This window comes from Balaenoptera physalus (assembly GCF_965194825.1).
Source record: "Balaenoptera physalus genome assembly, chromosome: 10".
Taxonomy (NCBI): domain Eukaryota; kingdom Metazoa; phylum Chordata; class Mammalia; order Artiodactyla; family Balaenopteridae; genus Balaenoptera; species Balaenoptera physalus.
Window position 1 is genome coordinate 67412135 of NC_138889.1, and position 19771 is coordinate 67431905.

At 38.9% G+C, this 19771-nt stretch overlaps 1 protein-coding gene across 2 annotated transcripts in view; it reads left to right on the plus strand.

Moving 5' to 3' along the window:
• SWAP70 (switching B cell complex subunit SWAP70) overlaps window positions 1–19771 on the plus strand; it is a 77545-nt gene that overhangs the window by 12054 nt on the left and 45720 nt on the right. For both annotated transcript variants that reach the window (XM_082478139.1, XM_082478138.1), the window contains exon 2: window positions 12185–12325. In XM_082478139.1, coding sequence (XP_082334265.1) covers window positions 12185–12325 — 141 coding nt within the window. The remainder of the gene's footprint in view (window positions 1–12184; window positions 12326–19771) is intronic.

The window sequence follows — 19771 nt, forward strand, 5'->3', positions numbered from 1 at the left end:
CCAAATAAATAAATAAATAAATAAATATTTTTTAAAAAAAAAGAAAAAAAGAAAAAGTAGCTAGTCTGAATTGAGATGTGCTGTAAATATAAAATATACACAGGATTTCAGAGACTTAGTACAAGAAAATAACGTAAGATATCTCTTTTAAAAATATTGATTACATGTTGTAGTTATAATATTTTGGATACATTAGTAAAATTAATTTTACCTGTTTCTTTTTGTGTTTTAAAAATGTGGCTATTAAACATTTTTAATTCCATATGTAGTTTGCATGATATTTCCGTCAGATGGAGCTGCTGTAGAAGTTTAAAGGAAATAGAGAAAAAGATGCAGACAGTTTTAGGGGCTTCCCTGGTGGCACAGTGGTTAAGAATCTGCCTGCCAACGCAAGGGACATGGGTTCGAGCCCTGGTCCGGGAAGATCCCACATGCCGTAGAGCAACTAAGCCCGTGTGCCACAACTACTGAGCCTGCGTGCTGCAACTACTGAAGCCCGCGCGCCTGGAGCCCGTGCTCTCCCACAAAAGAAGCCACCACAATGAGAAGCCCGCACACCGCAATGAAGAGTAGCCCCCACTCGTGCACCTAGAGAAAGCCCACGCACAGCAACGAAGACCCAACTCAGCCAAAAAATAAATAAATAAATAAATTAAATAAATCTGTAAAAAAAAAAGATGCAGACAGTTGTAGACAAGAAACGTTTCATGGAGGAGATGGAATGTCAGCTGCTTCTGGAGGGAATGGGGCAAATCTTGTCCAGTATAGTCACAGAAAGATGACAGGTATGATGGTGGCATTGTGGATAAGAGCAGGAGCTAAAACTTGGAGTATTTGTGAGCAGTAAGGATATACTCTGGGTGGAGTAGTGTTTAATTTGAGGCATGGTGGAAAATTAGGATTTAAAGGAAGATGGGGTTACATTTTAGACGGTTTCGTTCTTGTACAGAATAGATGATTAATATGTATTTGTTGACTATGTTAGAATGAGTAGTTTAGAACTGATCCTGTAAAGAGGGGAAGTTATTAATACTTTTTGGGTAGATATATGACAAAGGTAGAGTTTTGAGATTATTCTAACAATGTGGGTGTGTTGACATGAGGGGAGAGGCTGGAGATGGGGAGACCAAGTGGGGGACTGCTGTGAAAGTTGATGCATGCTAGACTGGGAAGGTGGCAGGGGAATCAAAACCGATATGCTTCCTACCCTCATAGAGCTTGAAGTCTTGTGAGTGATATAGATCAGCAAACCAACAATTCAAATATGATATAAAGTACATAGCGCTGGGAAACACAGAGGAAGGGAACCTACCTAGCCTGTGGTGAGGATTGGAGGAGTTAGGTCAGAGAATGCTTCTAGAGGAACAGTTGTCACTGACCTTAAGAAATGTGTGAAGCTCCTCTATAAGAACAACTGTGATGAAAGATTTGGAAAGTAAATCCCTCGGAGGCACAGGAAAAAGTGTCAGGAGAGAGAACACTGGTTAGGGAGTCAGGAGACTTGTCTCTGCTCTGTTATTTGTGTGACCCTGGAAGGTTTCTTCTCCTTGCTGGGCTTCATTTTCCTCATTTGCGAAATGTGGAATAGCAGACAAGATCTTCAAGGCTTAGCCTTCTAATTGAACTTTGTCAGCTCGATATGTTTACCACGGTCTTATCCTGGTGAGTGGTCTTTGTTAGGGCCTCAGAACGGAGAATGGGAGCTGCTGCTGGGGGCAGGGAGCCCTTGTTTCCCCAGTCCCACATTCTCTGGTTAGCCAACAGAGAAGCTCACTCAGTGGAGAGAGGAATGGCATTGGGCGAGGGGGCTGAATTGGATCCAGAAATGGGACAAACTATAAATTTAAAAAGTACAAGAATAGCAGAGTCCATAGTTTTGTTGTTAAGGGAATGGTGGTACCAAAGTTAGAATCAGGGTGGGAAACCTGTTCTGGGGAGAAAGGTAATGAACTCTCCTTTGGATTTTTTGGATGTGAGGCAAATTTAGCATAGAAATCTTTCATCTTAGTGATATAAACCAGAGCTCAGTTGATAGGTCAAGACCAGAAAGGGATCTGAGAGTCATAAAGGTGACTTAATGTTTTCAGAATTGAAGCACTTTTTTAAGAACTTGGGGCTCAAAATTGGGCTTTGGGAAATGTCCAGATTGGGAGAATGAAGGTTAAGGGAGGTGACCCCATAAAGGTAGACCAAGATAGAGTAAGTTCTTTGAGAAATTTAGAAAATAGTATATCATGGGACCAAAAAAAGTCTTGAGAGGATGATCCAGACTGCCCAGTGCCAGAGACTTGGGAGAGTGAATTGTTTAGAAGGTATCTATCCCAGGTTGGGTTCTCCAGGAAACAGATGCTGAGACAGAGCTGGGAGTGCAAAAGGGTTATTGGGAAGAAATGCTTATGGGAAAAAAGAGAGGAAACAGGATTGGGAAAAGGAGCTGTCCAGTCATGATACAGACTTAACAAAAGCAGGAGCTCTGGAGCAAAGATGGCCTGTTAGAGGACGTCCACCCTGGGCAGAAATGGTGTCACCAGCTTGCTTAGTCATTGGCTGAGGTGGACCCCGGAAGTACTAATAACTAGAGGCTCTCAGCTAACCACAGTCCTTGTAGCTGGGCAGCAGTTCCTTTCTTGAGTGGTGCAGCTCTGTGTCTACCACAGAATCTTTTTGAAAAAGCTATTTCATAACATTGATAGGGATAGAAAGAAGCCATATTATAGTGACTAGAAGGGGACAAGGGGACAGAGTGGTCAGAGGATGGGGCAGCAGAGGTAAACCTCAGATTTGTGATCTTTATCATCACCTTGGGTGTACACTGTGGCTTCAGATCTCCTCTTGGAGAAGAGTGTACTAAATTGAACTACCTAATTTCTCTGTCTTCTGCTATAGACTTCTCTCTCATACACTGTTAATTCCTCTTGAGTCCTTTCCTAAAAAATCTTTAGTGGAATTTTTAGAAACTGGGCTGCTTTACTAGATCTCAGGTCAGATGAGTACTGCCTGCTAGTTCTGGTAGTGTTAATAACTAATGGAGGTATTGTTTTTTTACTTCAAAAATGACCTGAATTAGAGATTCCAATTAAACAAAAATTCTTCCTGGAAAGAATATACTGGTAGTATAGTGAAATACATTGAAAGACTCACATCTAAATAAAGGTGATAGAGAAGCAAACTAAATGAAACTAAACAACAGCCACAAAAAAAAAACAAAAAAAGAAAGAAAGAAAATTCTTAACTGGGACTCATTTAGCAAACATTTGTTGACATCAGGCACTCTCCCCTTGGCACTTTATTAGGTTTTGATATTGCAGGATAGATACAATAAAGATCTTCTCTTTAAGGAGCTTACAGAGTAGTGGGAGAAATAGAAACAGAAACTTACTGGAGTTAAATCTTCTTATACATGATTTATCTTCCTTTTTAAATAAAATATTTATTTATTTAGGCTGCTCTAGGTCTTTGTTGTGGCACGCAGGATCCTTTTTTTTTTTTTTAATATTTATTTATTTCTTTGGTTGCTCTGGGTCTTAGTTGTGGCAGGCGGGCTCCTTAGTTGCGGCATGTTGGGCTCCTTAGTTGTGGCATGCACATCTTAGTTGTGGCATGCATGTGGGATCTAGTTCCCTGGCCAGGGATCGAACCCGGGTCCCCTGCATTGGGAGTGCGGAATCTTACCCACTGGACCACCAGGGAAGTCCCTGATTTATCTTCTTAAAGACATTTGTTTATGCTGTGATCCAGTGGGAGGCTGGAATCTAAGGAGGCTGCCCAGATCAGGAGACTTTGTTGCCCATAGTGTGACTTCTTCAAGAGGCATGGCAAAGCATAGTTCTTTGTGAATGACTCAAGTGAGTTAATTTCATCAACTTTATAGTCCTACAATGATCTCTTCATATTTTATAATTTTATTGGTGCTCTCTAGCTGAAACCCCAGATAGAGAGCACTAATAAAATTAATTTAAAAAATTAATTTAAAAATTTTACATAAATATAAAAGCTTCACTTTTTCTGATTATAAAGGTAGAACATAGAATATTCAAACAACACTTTAAGGCAGAGGTCCCCAACCTTTTTGGCACCAGGGACTGGTTTCATGGAAGCCAATTTTTCCACGGAATGGGGGCGTTGGGGAGGGTATGGTTCAGGCAGTAATGTGAGCGATAGGGAGCTACGGGGAGCAACAGATGAAGCTTTGCTTGCTCCCCTGCTGCTTACCTCCTGCTGTGCAGCCTGGTTTCTAACAGGCCGCGGACTGGTACTGGTCCATGGCCTGGGGGTTGGGGACCCCTGTTTTAAGGTATAGAGACAGGGACTTCCCTGGTGGTCCAGTGGTAAAGAATCCGCCTTACAATGCAGGGGACGTGGGTTTGATCCCTGGTCAGGGAACTATGATCCCACATGCCGCGGGCAACTAAGCCTGTGTGCTACAACTGCTGAGCTCGTGTGCCTCAACTAGAGAACCTACGTGCCGCAAACTACAGAGCCCAGGTGCCCTGGAGCCTGTGTGCCACAACTAGAGAAGAGAAAACCCACCACCACAACGAGAGAGAAGCCTGGGCACCACAACAAAAGATCCTGCATGCCTCAATGAAGATCCCACGTGCCGCAGCTAAGACCCGATGCAGCCAAAAATAAATAAAATAAATAAATATTAAACAAATCTTTAAAAAAAAAATAAAGTATAGAGACAAAGGTAAAAGCACCTGAAATTCTACCACCAAAGGCAGATGCAGTTAACTTTGCAATGATTTTCTAACATCTTTCGCTCACCATCCTTCCTCCCTCTTTCTCTCTCTGTCTCCCTTACTTCCTACATGTATACACATGCATGCACATATGTGCATATACTCATACATATATATCCTTTTATATAAATAGGATCCTATTTCATATGCTTTTGTAGCCTATTTTCTTAAACAGTGTGTTAGGGTCATGTTTCCATGTCAGTGCACATAGATACAAACACCATCATCCTTTATGGCTATGAGCTATTTCACTGTGTTGATGAGTTATGCTTTGTTTAACTACTTTACTATTCACAGATATTCGAGATGTTTTGATGTTTTCAGCCAGGGATGCTGCTAAACTTCCTACAATGCATAGGACACCTCCCCCTGCTCCCCAGCAAAGAATTATCTGGCCTAAAATGTCAGCAGCGACAGAGAAAACCTGCTCTATACCTTCTCCAGTGTTGGGTGTTGGCAATTTTTACTCCCCTGTGTCTGCTTAAACACCAGGTGTTGTTTTTCAGGCAAAAAGTAGTAGCTCTTTTAGTTTGCATTATGTTGATCACTAGAGAAGTTAAGCATCATTTCCTATACTTATTAGTCATTAGCTTCTTTTGTGAATTTTTCTATTCGTGTCCATGGTCCATTTTTTTTTTTTTTTAAATTTTATTTATTTATTTATTTATTTATGGCTGTGTTGGGTCTTCGTTTCTGTGCGAGGGCTTTCTCTAGTTGCGGCAAGTGGGGGCCACTCTTCATCGCGGTGCGCGGGCCTCTCACTATTGCGGCCTCTCTTGTTGCGGAGCACAGGCACCAGACGCGCAGGCTCAGCAATTGTGGCTCACGGGACTAGTTGCTCCGCGGCATGTGGGATCTTCCCAGACCAGGGCTCGAACCTGTATCCCCTGCATTGGCAGGCAGATTCTCAACCACTGCGCCACCAGGGAAGCCCCCGTGGTCCATTTTTAAAATTAGGTGTTCACCTTTTATTTAATAATTTCTAGGAGTAATTTGAATATTGGAGCTATTAGCCTTTTTTGTTTGTTTGTTTATAGTGTCTCTTTTTAAAGGGAAATTTAAGAATTTTTATGTGATCAAATTTACCAGTATTTTCTTTCTGTTTTCTGAAGAGGGCTAACTTAGTGAATTATCCAAAATAACTTATTAAAGGTAGTCTATTTAGAATGTAATCCAGTGGCATATACTGTAGTTCAATGGTATACGTTCTGTGGACACATCACAACAGACGGTTTTGAGTTAGATATCCTTCCTTAATGTGTCCATAAGTGTTATGCTCCCACTGAGTCCTCCCTTAACCCTCTGCTGGTCACCATAAAGGATATGGAAGAACAACATTAGGCAGGGTTTCCTCCCTTACTGAGCTGCAGTTAGGTATTTGAGATATTACTGGTATGTGAAACAGAATTCACGTAAGTGCTGAATAGGAGTTCAGTGGACAGAGGGGGCGGTGAAGGTTTCCTAGAGCTTATGAAGAATAACCCAGTCTTGAAGGATGTGACTAGGCAAAAGAGAATGTTTCCAGGACAGGGCACGATTGTGGGACAGGCAGTTAGGAGACCTGGGTTCTTGTTGTTGATTTGTTACTAATCGGTTTGTGACTTAGGCAAGTCTCAGGCCTCAGTCTTTTTATCAGTGAAATAAGGAGATAGCGGTAGGATATTTCCTAAGAGCATTGTCATTGTTAAAGTATTATGGTTTTACTGTGAAAAGAGGATTTTTAGAAAGAATTTGTTCAGCATTTATTGAAAGCTGTCTGCAAGATTCTGAGTAGCACGTTAAGTGCTGTGGGGATGCAAGCATAGGTGAGACATGGGCCTTTCAGAAATTTACAGTCTTATGGGAGAGAGAAAATCATGTGTGGTAGTGTAAGATAAGAAATACATAGTGCTTGGGAAATGCAGAGTGGGGAAGACCATCTTGATTTTGGGTGGTGGAGGCTTCAGAAAGGGATGGCAGTTAGGTAGAAATGGAGGTGTAGGGGTGATTAGAGCAGAGGCCTGGAGGGGGCAGGGGAGTGATACACGGTTTGTTTGGGGTGCTGTGAGTAAGCTTGTTTGACTAGATTTGTACAGTTGGTGCAGAGGGGTGGGAAAAAATAAGGCTAGAAATGTAAAGTGGGGCTGGCTTGCCAAGTGACTTAAATGCAGAGCTCAGATACCTCTTTGGTTTTTACTTCCGTAGGCTTTTGATGACTTTCAGACAAGGTGATAATGTGAGGTCAGCAGCCTTTGAAGATTAATTTGGTAAAAGTGTCTAGGATGGTGATTGATTGCATTCAGGGACTGAGTCAGAAGATGACTGAGATTTCTGAGGCTGAGTATGATAAAGATAATTTAACAGAAAGCAAGCAGGCCTTAAGCAGTGACAAGCAGGATGAAAAGATATTGTCGGGAAAGGGAAAATGAGTCCTTGTGGTAAGGGGCGGGACTTCTATTAAGACAATGCTCTTAAGGCAGGGCATAGCACTGGTAGGAAGTTGGTCATTCTGTTAGGAAGAGTTTTCTGGTAATTCGCCATGAGCTTGAAATTTTATAAATCAGACAGGAATTTTCACATTTTAAAAAAAAGGTTGCCCATTATGAATTATAGTTCTGTAATTGTGTCGGTTCAGATAAGCTTGTCGGAATAGCGATCCCTACCCCCCTTTTTTTCAGTGTTGAATTTTGCCCATTGCGCACATCCTGTAAAGGGAAACAGTCTGTGACTGGGGGGCTCATTTCAGAGAACCTTTGTAATCTCTACATCTTTGGGAGGGAGGAGGGTAAGCATTAGGCACTCATGTGTGTTAAAATACTGTTTAGTCATTCATCATCCTTGATATCGTTTCAGGATAGTTGGAGCAAAATGCTTAAAAAGGGTAAATGGCAAACCGCTGAAAAGGAACAGACCACACGAGCAGTTAATTAGTCATCTCTTGTCAGCGGAGGCCCTGCAGAGGCACTAGCAGACAGCTATGAAGGAACTGGAGAGATGAGGGTCTGGCATGGATATGGATCTTTTATTGTAGTAACAATAGTTTATTCTTCAAATTGGGGCCTGAGAGCAAAGTTGCTTAGCAATTATGTGGGCGTTGAAAGAATGGCCTTTGGAGGAGCAGGCATTTGAAGTAGGGTAAATTCAACTTTCTCAAGAAACTTGCAAACACTGATTAGAGTGATTCAGGGGCAGTCCTTTTACAAATCAAGAACTTGTAGTCCTATTTCCTCCTGATTGCTTTTGTCCTCATCTGTTTTCCAGCTTCCTCATCTGGAGAGGATGCTAGTATCTCTTGGAACAGTTTCCCCCAAAGGCGGGTGCTGAGAGATGAGGGCTTCCAGAGAGGGAGTGGTCCCAGATTTCTAGACGGATGTGTTCTTCACCACTGGATTTAAGTTGGCTCCGCTGAATAGCTCCAGCCGTGTTGCTGGGTGCTGGAGAACTGACCGGGTGGGCACCAGTCCATCACTGTACCTTAGCAATAACATACATGCATGGCCACAGCATGCATGTCACTTTTGTGTAGGCAGGGCTCTCTGTTTTTCCAGGAGGAGAGGGAATGTGGCAGGGCAGGGAAAGGGCACCAAAGTATAAGGTTTGGGTTCTAGACCTAGTTTCGCGGCACATAAAACTCTGTCATCTGGGGGACATCTCCTTATCTCTCACTCAGCCTCTTCATCTGTAAAGTAGCAATACCATATACTTTCCAGGGGTGAGACTAAAACCAACTAATGGATGATGTGAGTCTACTCTAAAAAAGCATAAACTGCTGTTTAAGCTTATGGAGATTTTACTTCTTGTTATTAGTTTATATTCTGGCCTTCAAGAATTTGTTTTTTTAAATACATTTTACTTTAAAAAAAAAACTTGAGATACTGTCTAGGCTTTAAAAAAATTACTGATAAATTTTTTTTAAAGTTTAAAAGATGGCACATTTTTTTTTCTTTTAGTTACAAAACTTTTCCAGTTATCTATTATTCAGTTTGTTATTTTGTTTGAAGAAGACTTCCCAGTTCTAGGCCTTACTAACAATGAAAAAAGCCGAATTTCTGATCTAAATTATAGTTCTTTCTGTTGAGTTCATGAAATGAGTTTGGGTTGATAGTTAAGGATTGAGCTTTTAAAAACATTATTTTTAGAGACAAGTCACCAACTCTTCCTTTTGCAGTGAGGATACTGAGACTAAGCGAGTAAGTAGCAAAATATTCTAATATTTAAAAAGGGTAAATGGCAAACCACTGTACAGGAACAGACCACACGAATAGGGCTGGTACTCAGGTCTCCTCCTCCAGAGTCCTTTAATATAATCTGCTGCCTCCCTCACAGTTTGCTTAACTAAATGAATGTGGTTGAGAAAGTTATCACTGAATTCAGTTATCCCTGTATTTAATTGTCCAAGGCTGAAGTCTAGAGTTTAAATCTAAATCTTCAGTGGGATCACTGGTTGAACTAAAGCAGCTATGCAAAGATGTTGTTGACTTTAGAAAACTGGAAACATAATGTTCCTTGTTACTAGAGAGTGTTGGACCAGCAATTACAAAACCTGACTTCTAGTCTCAGTTCTCCTAAGTAACCTTAGTCAAGAAAAGCAAATTTAATCTCTTTGAGCCAGTACTCACCATCTATAAGATGAGAAGGATGACAATATGGCATCTAATGCCCCTGCCAGGGCTTTAGTTGGAGGATCTGTGAAACCCAAAGGCAAAGAAAGGGATGGGTGTGAGAGAGATTGGTGTCTGCTTTTTGTACCCTGAGGATTTTGCATTAATCAGTTACTTTTCTCATGTTATTTCTCTATTGGAAAGCTTTCCAATTGCCCTTTTCCTGTCCAAAAGCTCTTTTTATTTTAAGGCCTAGGTTACATTTCACTTAATCTGTGAAGTCATTGTAGCACACACTATTCTCTCTGAGCTCATTTATTGCCCTTACATCTTATTCATCCATTAGTCATGGTACATTGCTGTGGAATATGTCTTCCTTTTATACCTAAACTCTAGGGAGTAAGTTAATGTAGAAGAAAAAGTGTAGAGTTCAAATATAAGTAGATTTAGCTGTATGGGCTTAAGCTGGCCATTAGGAAAAGTGTGTGTGTGTGTGTGTGTGTGTGTGTATGTGTGTGTGTGTATGTGTGTGTGTATGTATACGTGTGTGTATATATGTCTGTGTGTGTATGTGTGTGTAAATGTCTGTGTATATATGTGTGTGTGTATGTGTGTATATATACGTGTGTGTATGTGTGTGTGTGTGTTTACTTTTTAAAATAGTTATTATGTTTTTGAATACGTAAAATTTTTTCCTAAACTTAATGAAAAGGGAGATACAGTAAGAAATCTTTTGCTCCTGGTCTGCAGTCATACTAGTTTTCTCCCCATGGTTACTCGTTTCTTATATATCCTTCTAGAGTATCTTATTTCTTCTTCCTTTTTCTTTTACACAAAAGATAACACACTATATGTAGTCTTAGGTATATTGCTTTTTTCACTTAAGTTATCTTGTAGATCTTTACGTATCACTACCCAGTGAGTTCCTCACTGTTCTTAACGTTTTATGGACGTACCATAGGTTAACCTGTGGTTGGGAATTTTTACTTGAATAAAGTCCCAAGTAATTTTAAAATGTGAATGACTGTTGAGCCTTATGTGAGGAGTATGCTCTATATTTCCATGGTATGTTGCAGTTTTTAAGCTCCTTACATTCCTGAAGTTGATTCTCACAAAACCTTTTTGAAGGTAGATAATTACTCTGTAGGTTTTACTAGGTAAATAGAGAAAGGAAATGTCTAGGATTTTGCTGACTGTGGTGCAAGATTCAGTAAAAGCTCCACCGTGCCCTTTTCATGTGCTCTACTACTGGCAAATAGAAGTTTTACTTGAGAAAACAGCCTGCTTTGTAGGGGCTGATAGAAGTCTTCATTACTTCATTTATAACCATTTGTGAGTTTACTTCCTTTACTTTACTTACTTCCTTAAAACCAGTAGAGCATGTAGAAAAGGATCTCCACATAAATGAAGCTTTGAGAAACAAAACAAATGTAGAAAGAAGATATGCAAATGTTTTTTTATAGGTTAATTTTTTTAATCTTAAAAAATTCTAACGAAATATGTGTATGCAGAAAAAAGTAACTTGCTTTATGGAATTGAAAGTATTCCTTGAGATGAATTTGGCTCCTTAAGCGATTAAATGGGTAGGCCTGAGACAAACAGGGAAGATTTCAACCTGGGATTTAACATCTAATAAGATTCAGTGTTAGAGACAGCATGGCCTTAGCTATGTAATTTGACCTGTTTAGAATGCACAAATGGGATGGAAGGGATTTAAGTTTTATATTTAGATGTTCATTTATAAATTTATTTATTTATTTTAGCTGTGTTGGGTCTTCGTTTCTGTGCGAGGGCTTTCTCTAGTTGCGGCGAGCGGGGGCCACTCTTCATCGCGGTGCGCGGGGGCCACTCTTCATCGCGGTGCGCGTGCCTCTCACTATCGCGGACTCTCTTGTTGCGGAGCACAGGCTCCAGACGCGCAGGCTCAGTAATTGTGGCTCACGGGCCCAGTTGCTCCGTGGCATGTGGGATCTTCCCAGACCAGGGCTCGAACCCGCGTCCCCTGCATCGGCAGGCAGATTCTCAACCACTGCGCCACCAGGGAAGCCCTAGATTTTCATTTAATAAGAAACAAGATGAGTACTGAAAGAGCCCAGACTGCTCACTCAACTATCTGAATGTTAAAGTGTGCACTTCGATTATTGCAAGACCAGGATGCAGATTTTCGACAGAATGTTTTCAACCATTTTGGTGACTGCTGAGATTTTTTTGCTATTGATTTTTCATGTATTTCTAAATTGGGCCCTTGATTTCTTTCTCTTTTTATATTTATACTCTTTTATACTCATCCTGAAAACTTAGCCTAGCATCATAGAATTTTAGAGATGTTTGGATGCTTAGAGATTACTAATTAATATCTGGTATATTTGTATATTAACTTGGCCCTTTATATTGAACAAAGGAGAGAATTGAACCCCAGAGAGGTTGTGGCTGGGCCCAGGTCAGCCACCTTGTCCAGAACCCCCAGCTGCAGCTGTTCAGAACCAGGTTCTTCCTCTTACAGCTCTACTTGACGGACTGCTTTACTTGGGGAGAAGTTTAATTTTAAACACATTCTCTTGCTCTTTCCCCCCTTTTTCTTTCTAATGTGGGCCAATTAATAAAAAACTACAAGCAGTCTGGTAGTCACAGATCTTGCCTGGAGCCTGGCTCATTGTAAGGCATGTAAGAGAGACTTGTTTGAAGTGGACCAAAACTGGGGAGGGAATGAGACACTATGGGTAACAGGTGGGGAGCTGGCAGCTGGCAATTTATTCTTCATCTTTCTCTCCCCAGGACAGGGAGCAGCCAGTTGTGTTCGGACAGTGAAGGTGCCACGTGCTGGTTAGTGGATGCCTCTAAACTACCCTCTTTCTCCCTTAGGTTCTTTCCCATAACCTGTGCACAGTGCTGAAGGTTCCACATGACCCTGTTGCCCTTGAAGAGCACTTCCGGGATGATGATGAGGGGCCTGTCTCCAATCAGGGCTACATGCCGTATTTAAACAAGTTCATTTTGGAAAAGGTATGACTCTAATCTTTTCTTGCTTACAGCATTGTTCAGATTGCACATTTCAAGTGGGCCCCATAGCCCCTTGTTGGTGAGTTCACTAAGGAGTTTAGGTGTGAAGCATCACGAGATAAATCAGAAAGGAAAGAAAGAATGAGACTGACAGTACTTCCTATTTCTCTCTCTTCTCCAGTGTCTTCTAAAACTTCGTTCGGTATTTTTACGACTTCGCTCTTTTTTGGAAATTAAGTATTTTGTATTAATCTGTACCTGTCTTCTCTTAGGGAGCTGTTTTTTCTTTTTAAATTCTGGTTCCACATGTACTGGCAATGATTGTTAAAGCATGGATGTGATGGGGTAAAATGTGATGTTAATTATCTTTATAGATATCATACAGCAAAGCTTTCATCCTAGACTTTTTCGGGTGCCACTTGGATGTTTCCTCTGGGATATGTTATGAGTAAAGATGCTGTAAAAAATGATTATGTGTTTGGAAACCATATTGGTATTTTCTGCTGGGTTTGGTTTCTCCCTTGGTTTGGATAATTAAAAATTGACACATTAAAGTTTTGACTTTAATGTTCTTTTATTTTTTTAAAGAAAATCTAAATTGATGGCACATTTAATTTAAAACATTGGTGATTAAAAAATTACAAAAGGTAGCTTTGTTATTAAATAGGCAATTAATACAAATATATGAAATAAAAAGTAAAATCTCTTTACCCTTTTTAGTCTGACTCTACAGGAGTAACCACTTTTTAACTGTTTGATGAATATCTTTGCTGACCTTTTTATAGACATGCAAATACACACCTATACAATACATAGTGTTTTGTTTCTGTACCAATAGGGTCATGCTACATATAGTTCAACTTACTTTTTTAACTGAACAATATATTAGTGTCATCTTTCCATATCATGTACATTTAGTTTAGGTATGAAAGTAATCATATATGCACATGAAGGGTTGGGAATTACTGCTTTTGCTTATTTATAACACCAAGCTTGAAATTTTTGGATATATGTCAAAAATGTCTTTCAAAAAGTGACAGTGATAATACTTTTAAATTAAAAATAAAACACATTAAAAAGCCTGTTTTCCAATCACCTAAATGCCATAACTATTGACATTTTTTTTCTGTTGACTTTTTTCAGATTTTTAATAGCTATTTATATGTATAAATTCTTTTTATAGTTAAGTGTCTTTTTTATAATAGCAAAGTACAGTAATTAAAATTTATAATAATAATTTTAGTTACTGGTATGGAAAATACCAAAATGTTGGTCAGCATTCTTTTTAAAAATCACATTATATCTTTCAGAAATTTTGCAGCAAAGATTGTCAAAATTACAGTGTATTCATCTAAGCAGTATTCTTTGTACCTATATCTATTATTCCATATCAGCCTCACAATACAATTTTTTGCTCTTTATTTGTGTGTGTATGTTTTATACATATACTTGGTCATGCTTTAATTAGAAACAACTGCAGAGGGAGAAACCACACCATAATGAAATGAAAGACTTGATCAAACTCACAAAAGCCACATATTGTGTGATCCAATTTATGTGAAATGTCCAAAATAGGCAAACACATAGAGATATAGAATAGATTAGTGGTTGCCAGAGGCTGAGGGGAAGTGGGAATGGTGAGTGACTACTGATGGGTTTGGGATTTCTTTTTGGGGTGATGAGAATGTTCTAGAGTTACATAGTGATGATGGTTGCAAAACCTTGTGAATATATTAAAAACTACTAAAATGTACACTTTAAGGGTGAATTTTATGGAATGTGAATTATATCACGATAAAAAAGATTCAAACAAATTATACAGAAACTGATGTGTGAGGTTTCAAAACTTCACAGTATGATGCTGTACTATTTTCTAAAGCTTTTTTGGGCTGCCTTTCTGTTTACTAATCAGGTAGCTCATTTGTGTTTGTAGTTGTATTATAAGTAAATATGTCTTTTTTTGTGAAGAAATTCTTTTTATTTATAAAAAATTCCCCCAGCTTTATTGAGATATTGTTGACGCCTAATGTATGTAAATTGAAGGTGTACAACGTGACTTTTTTTAATATAAATTTTTTTAAAATTTTATTTATTTTTGTCTGCGTTGGGTCTTCGTTGTGGTGCATGGGCTTCTCTTGGCGGTGGTTTCTCTTGTTGTGGAGCACGGGTTCTAAGTGTGTGGGCTTCAGTAGTTGTGGCTCTCGGGCTCTAGAGCGCAGGCTCGGTAGTTTTGGTGCATGGGCTTAGTTGCTCCGTGGCATGTGGGATCTTCCTGGACCAGGGCTCGAACCCGTGTCCCCTGCATTGGCAGGCGGAGTCTTAACGACTGCACCACTAGGGAAGTCCCCCAACGTGATGATTTGATATATGTATATATTGCGAAATGATTACCACGGTAAAGTTAGTTGTGTTATTATTACCTCCCATAGTTACCTTTTTTTTCCCCCTGTGGTTATAGCTTTTAAGATCTACTCTCTTAACAACATTCAAGTATATAGTCCTGTATTGTTAATTATTGTCACAATGCTGTGCACTAGATCCCAGATCTCATTCATCTTAAAGCTGGAAGTTTGTACCCTTTGACCAACATCTCGCCATTTCCCCTACCCCCCAGCTCCTGACAACCACCATTCTACTCTCTTATTTCTTTGAGTTCATTGTTTTAAATATTCTACATATAACTGAGAACATATAGTATTTGTTTTTCTGTATCTTAAAGAAATTCTCTTAACCATGATTAGTTACAACAGCTTCAGAATCCTTGAGTTTACCGTTTGATATTTCTGCACTAATTTAAATAAAAGACAAGAGGTTTTGAATACAACCATAGTGGTGAGAACATTTACACTCCATGAACAACCCCTAAGACAAGTGGTTAGGATATGGTGCATGCCCAGATCCCACAGAAGGGGTTAAAATTAGGTATATCCCTCTTTTTTTCTCCCAGTAGCTATTTTAATCAAGTTTAGGCCCTATGAACTAGAAACAAGACAGTCAGTCTGCAATGGACCATCAAACCCAAAGGACTCCCTTTTCTCTGTGCGTCTAGGACAAACAACGGCTAGTTCCCTAATTTTTTCCCCTAAAGTATGTGTTAGCACTCTGGCATCATGGACTTTAAATAAATAAAAATAAAAACTTATTGTCTTCCCTACTTTTAAAATACAAAAATGTATTTGGAACAGATACTATAACCTCATCATATTTTTACTTTTTAAAAAATTTCCATTTATTTAAACTAAAATCAAAACCAAAGACAGTTCACATAGTAAATATGTCTTATATTCAGCAAATGTTTGATGACCTACTGTGTGCATGTGTTTAATCTTAAAAACTAAAGACAATAAGCAGAATTATGTCTGTTATTAAAATATATAGAACAGGGACTTCCCTGCTGGCACAGTGGTTAAGAATCTGCCTGCCAATGCAGGCGACATGGGTTCGAGCCCTGGTCCGGGAAGATCCCACATGCTGCGGAGCAACTAAGCCTGTGCGCCACAACTACTGAGCCTGCGCTCTAGAGCCCAGGAGCCATGACTACTGAAGCCCGCGCACCTAGATCCTGTGCTCCGCAGCAAGAGAAGCCACCACAATGAGAAACCTGCGCACCGCAATGAAGAGTGGCCCCCGCTCACCACAACTAGAGAAAGCCCGCACACAGCAACAAAGACCCAACGCAGCCAAAACTAAATAAAATAAAATAAATAAATTTATATATATTAAAATATATATATATACATATATATATAAATAAAACATACCGGGGGATTCTCAGAAGTCTGGAAATTGCTTTGTTTTTCAGTGCTAGAATTTGTGTGGGCTGGACTAGTAGATAGAGAAACATGGTTGAATATCTTGAAATGCTGTACCCTGATACCACATTTTTTCTCCTTGATGTAACTCTCTTTAAACATCTTGAATTTTAAAGTTTTAAAATGTTCTTTGTTTTAGTATTTAGGTATTTAAAAGTTTTGTAACTGGGGGAGAAAATACAGCAGTATTTAAAAAGTCCAAAATTAGCCACAAAATTTGGAGAAAAACTTTATTCACAGAGCAAGTGAGGATGTGATGAAACAGTGAGCCCTTGTTTATTATTGCTTAGCCACCTGGAGTGGCATTTTGCCTGGCCTTCAATCCAAATAAAGCAGGCAAGGTTTTCGTGGTGTGGGTTTAAATTGAGCAAAGATTTGTGCCTTGTTTTGAAACTTGGTTGAAAAAAATGCCAATAGTGACTGAAGAATGGTAACATAAAAACTTAGAGATTGGCATCAGTTATGCAATGAAAATATGAAATGATTAAACATTTGCAAGATGTGCTTTGCTATATATATGTGTGTGTGTGTATAAAGTCTCATTTGATCCTCATGGTAATCCTGTGATGATGCATAACTGGAATTCTTATCCCCATTTAACTCGGGAGGAAATAGAATGCATAAGGTTGCCTAGCTAAAAAGGGGTAGATAGATTTTGATCCTAAGCCATTTCACTTCTAGACCAGTGTTCTTTTAACTATATGTACTATTGAGGGATTAATTACTCCCTTCCAGAATTAATGTGTTCCAGTTACTGGATATGTAGGGGCAGGGGTAGAATGGTTTAAAAGCCATTCTGATCATCTCAAACTATCTCAGCCTCCTTCTAGTTCTCTTAGGTTCTTTCTCAAGTGTTTTAAGGTGATTTTTTTCTTCTTAATTAGTATCTGGTGTCCCTCAGTGTTCATTTTGCTCATTTTTCCCCCAGGTTATTTGAGAGATTTTCTGCCTTTGCCTAAGAGAATTACTCAGAAGGGGTTGAGACCAAGAGATAAATTATAATGAAACTTGCTTTGCAAAAAGTAATTTTTCTATTTGGTTTCTATATTTGCTTCTTCAGAGAGAATAATTCCTGTTTTTCTTTACATTGATAGAATTTATTTTCAGCTTTCCTGAGGCTTCAGATGATTAACATGTGTGTTCTTGTAGCAAATATTTTGCCTCCGCTGATTGTTAGCTTTTTTTTTTATTTGTTAAATTTCTTCTTTAGTAAAGAATAGGATTCTGGGGACTTCCCAGGTGGCACAGTGGTTAAGAATCCACCTGCCAATGCAGGGGACACGGGTTTGAGCCCTGGTCCGGGAAGATCCCACATGCCGCGGAGCAGCTAAGTCCGTGTGCCACAACTACTGAGCCCGCGCGCTTAGAGCCCATGCTCTGCAGCAGGAGAAGCCACCGCAATGAGAAACCTGCACACCACAACAAACAGTAGCCCCCGCTCGCCACAACTAGAGAAAGCTTGCGCGCAGCAACGAAGACCTGACGCAGCCATACATACATACATAAATAAATAAAAGAATAGGATTCTGTGAACATCTAGGAAGAATTTTTTGTGAGCTTCCCCCCACCCCCCTTTTTTTTTGGGTAAAAAAACCACTGCGCCTGACTTATCTGATAGTAATTGAAGAAAGTGTTATATTGTTAACTTTTTACTATTGAGCCCTAGTAGACTACATAAAAAACTAGTTCTGCCTCAGCATGTTTATGAGGCAAACTAAGCCTTTCATGAGATTTAATAGCCTAATAGGCTTTTTGGTCCAAATCATGGTCAGTTATTTTCCCTGATTCTACACATTAAAGGTTGGTCTGGGCTATTTGATGATTAAAAACCAGTAATCCATTGGCAATAAGCCAAGTCCTAATTGGGGAATTTGCTGCTTTCTAACATAATCCTTTTTGTTTGTTTGTTTTTTTGGGAAACATACACACACACACACAAAAGAAAAACACACAAAGAGAAAAATTTTTGTTTAATATAATGTCCCTTTTCTAGAGTCTAGCAGTCTCTGCTTTCTGTTTTCCTAGGCTGGACATTTTTACTTTCTTACCGGATGCTTGCTCTTCCTGTGTTAGTTATAGTTCTCCCATAAAATGAGTTTTCAAATTCCTTTTAGTGGAATGAATATGCCTTCGCACTCAAAATGTTGTCAAATGTACGCCTAACAAGTGTCATTTAATAGGAAGGGGTACTGCTCTTAATTAAGTTCCCCAAACCATGCTTTTGTACAGTTCTTTCTTATTGTCCTATAGCCTATGTTACTTTTTTCTTTCATTGTTGCCTGAAAGTTATATAGTATTAATTTGGTACAGTGGTCAAGGTGGACTCTACATTTTGATCAGATTTGTAAAGTTATACAGGACTAAAAACTTCGGAGTGATTAAAGAGGTTCCATGCTGAGAATATGGATGACTTTATGTCATTGGATACTTTGGCCAGCAATATAAATGTAAGGGTGATGTAGTTTAAAGAAATATTGTTTTCAAAAATAGCAGCTTTACTGAGATGTAATTCATATACCATACAGTTTAACTACTTAAAGTGTACAATTTGGTGGTTTTTAGTGTAGTCACATTTTTGTGCAACCATCACTAAAATCAGTTTTAGAAGATTTCATTACCCTCCCTCAAAAAAACTGTACCCATTAGCCCTTACTCTCGTCTCCCACAGCCCTAGGCAACCACTAATCTACTTTCTGCCTCTATGGATTTACCTATTCTGAACTCATACAATATGACTGGAATCATAATATGTGGCCTTTTGTGTATGTCTTCTTTCACTTAGCATCATGTTTTCAAAATTCATCCATGTTGTAGTACATAACAGTACTTCATTTCTTTTTATGGCTGAATAATATTTCATTATGGATATACCATATTTTGTTTGCACATTGGGTGATAGACATTTGAGTTTTTCCCACTTTTTGGTTATTATGAATTTACTGCTGTGAGCATGCATGTTCAAGTTTTTGTGTGGATGTATATTTTCAGTTCTCTGGTATATACCTAGGAATGGAATTGCTGGGTCATGTGGCAACTCTGTGTTTAACCTTTTGAGAAACTGCCAAGCTGTTTTCCAAAGCAGCTGGGCATTTTACTTTTCTACCAGCAATGGCTGTGTGGTCCAATTTCTTCATATCCTCACCAACATTTTTTTTTATTATAGGCATTCCAGTGGGTATGAATCTTACTGTGTTTTGATTTGCATCTCCATGATAATTAATGTAAAATACTGTTTTTAAAGTTTTTTTTTATTGTGAAGGCAATAACAGGATATTGTTGAAATTAAGAAAAAAAAGGAACTTATTAAGAAAATATGTATCACCCATAACTTTAACATATAGAGGTGATTTTGATATGTTTGCTTTGAGTTTTTATTTTTTATTTTATTTATTTTTTTGGCTGCGCTGCACGGCTTGCGGGATCTTGGTTCCCCAACCAGGGATCGAACCCAGGCCCTTGGCAATGAGAGCACAGAGTCCTAACCACTGGACTGCCAGGGAATTCCCAAGTTTTTATTTTTTAAAATATGTTTTTATGTATTATTTTTCAAGTTGGGATCATATTGAACACTTAACATTAATATTGTCTGTTCCATATCATTAAATTTTTAAAAAAAGACGTTGAGTATACAGATGCT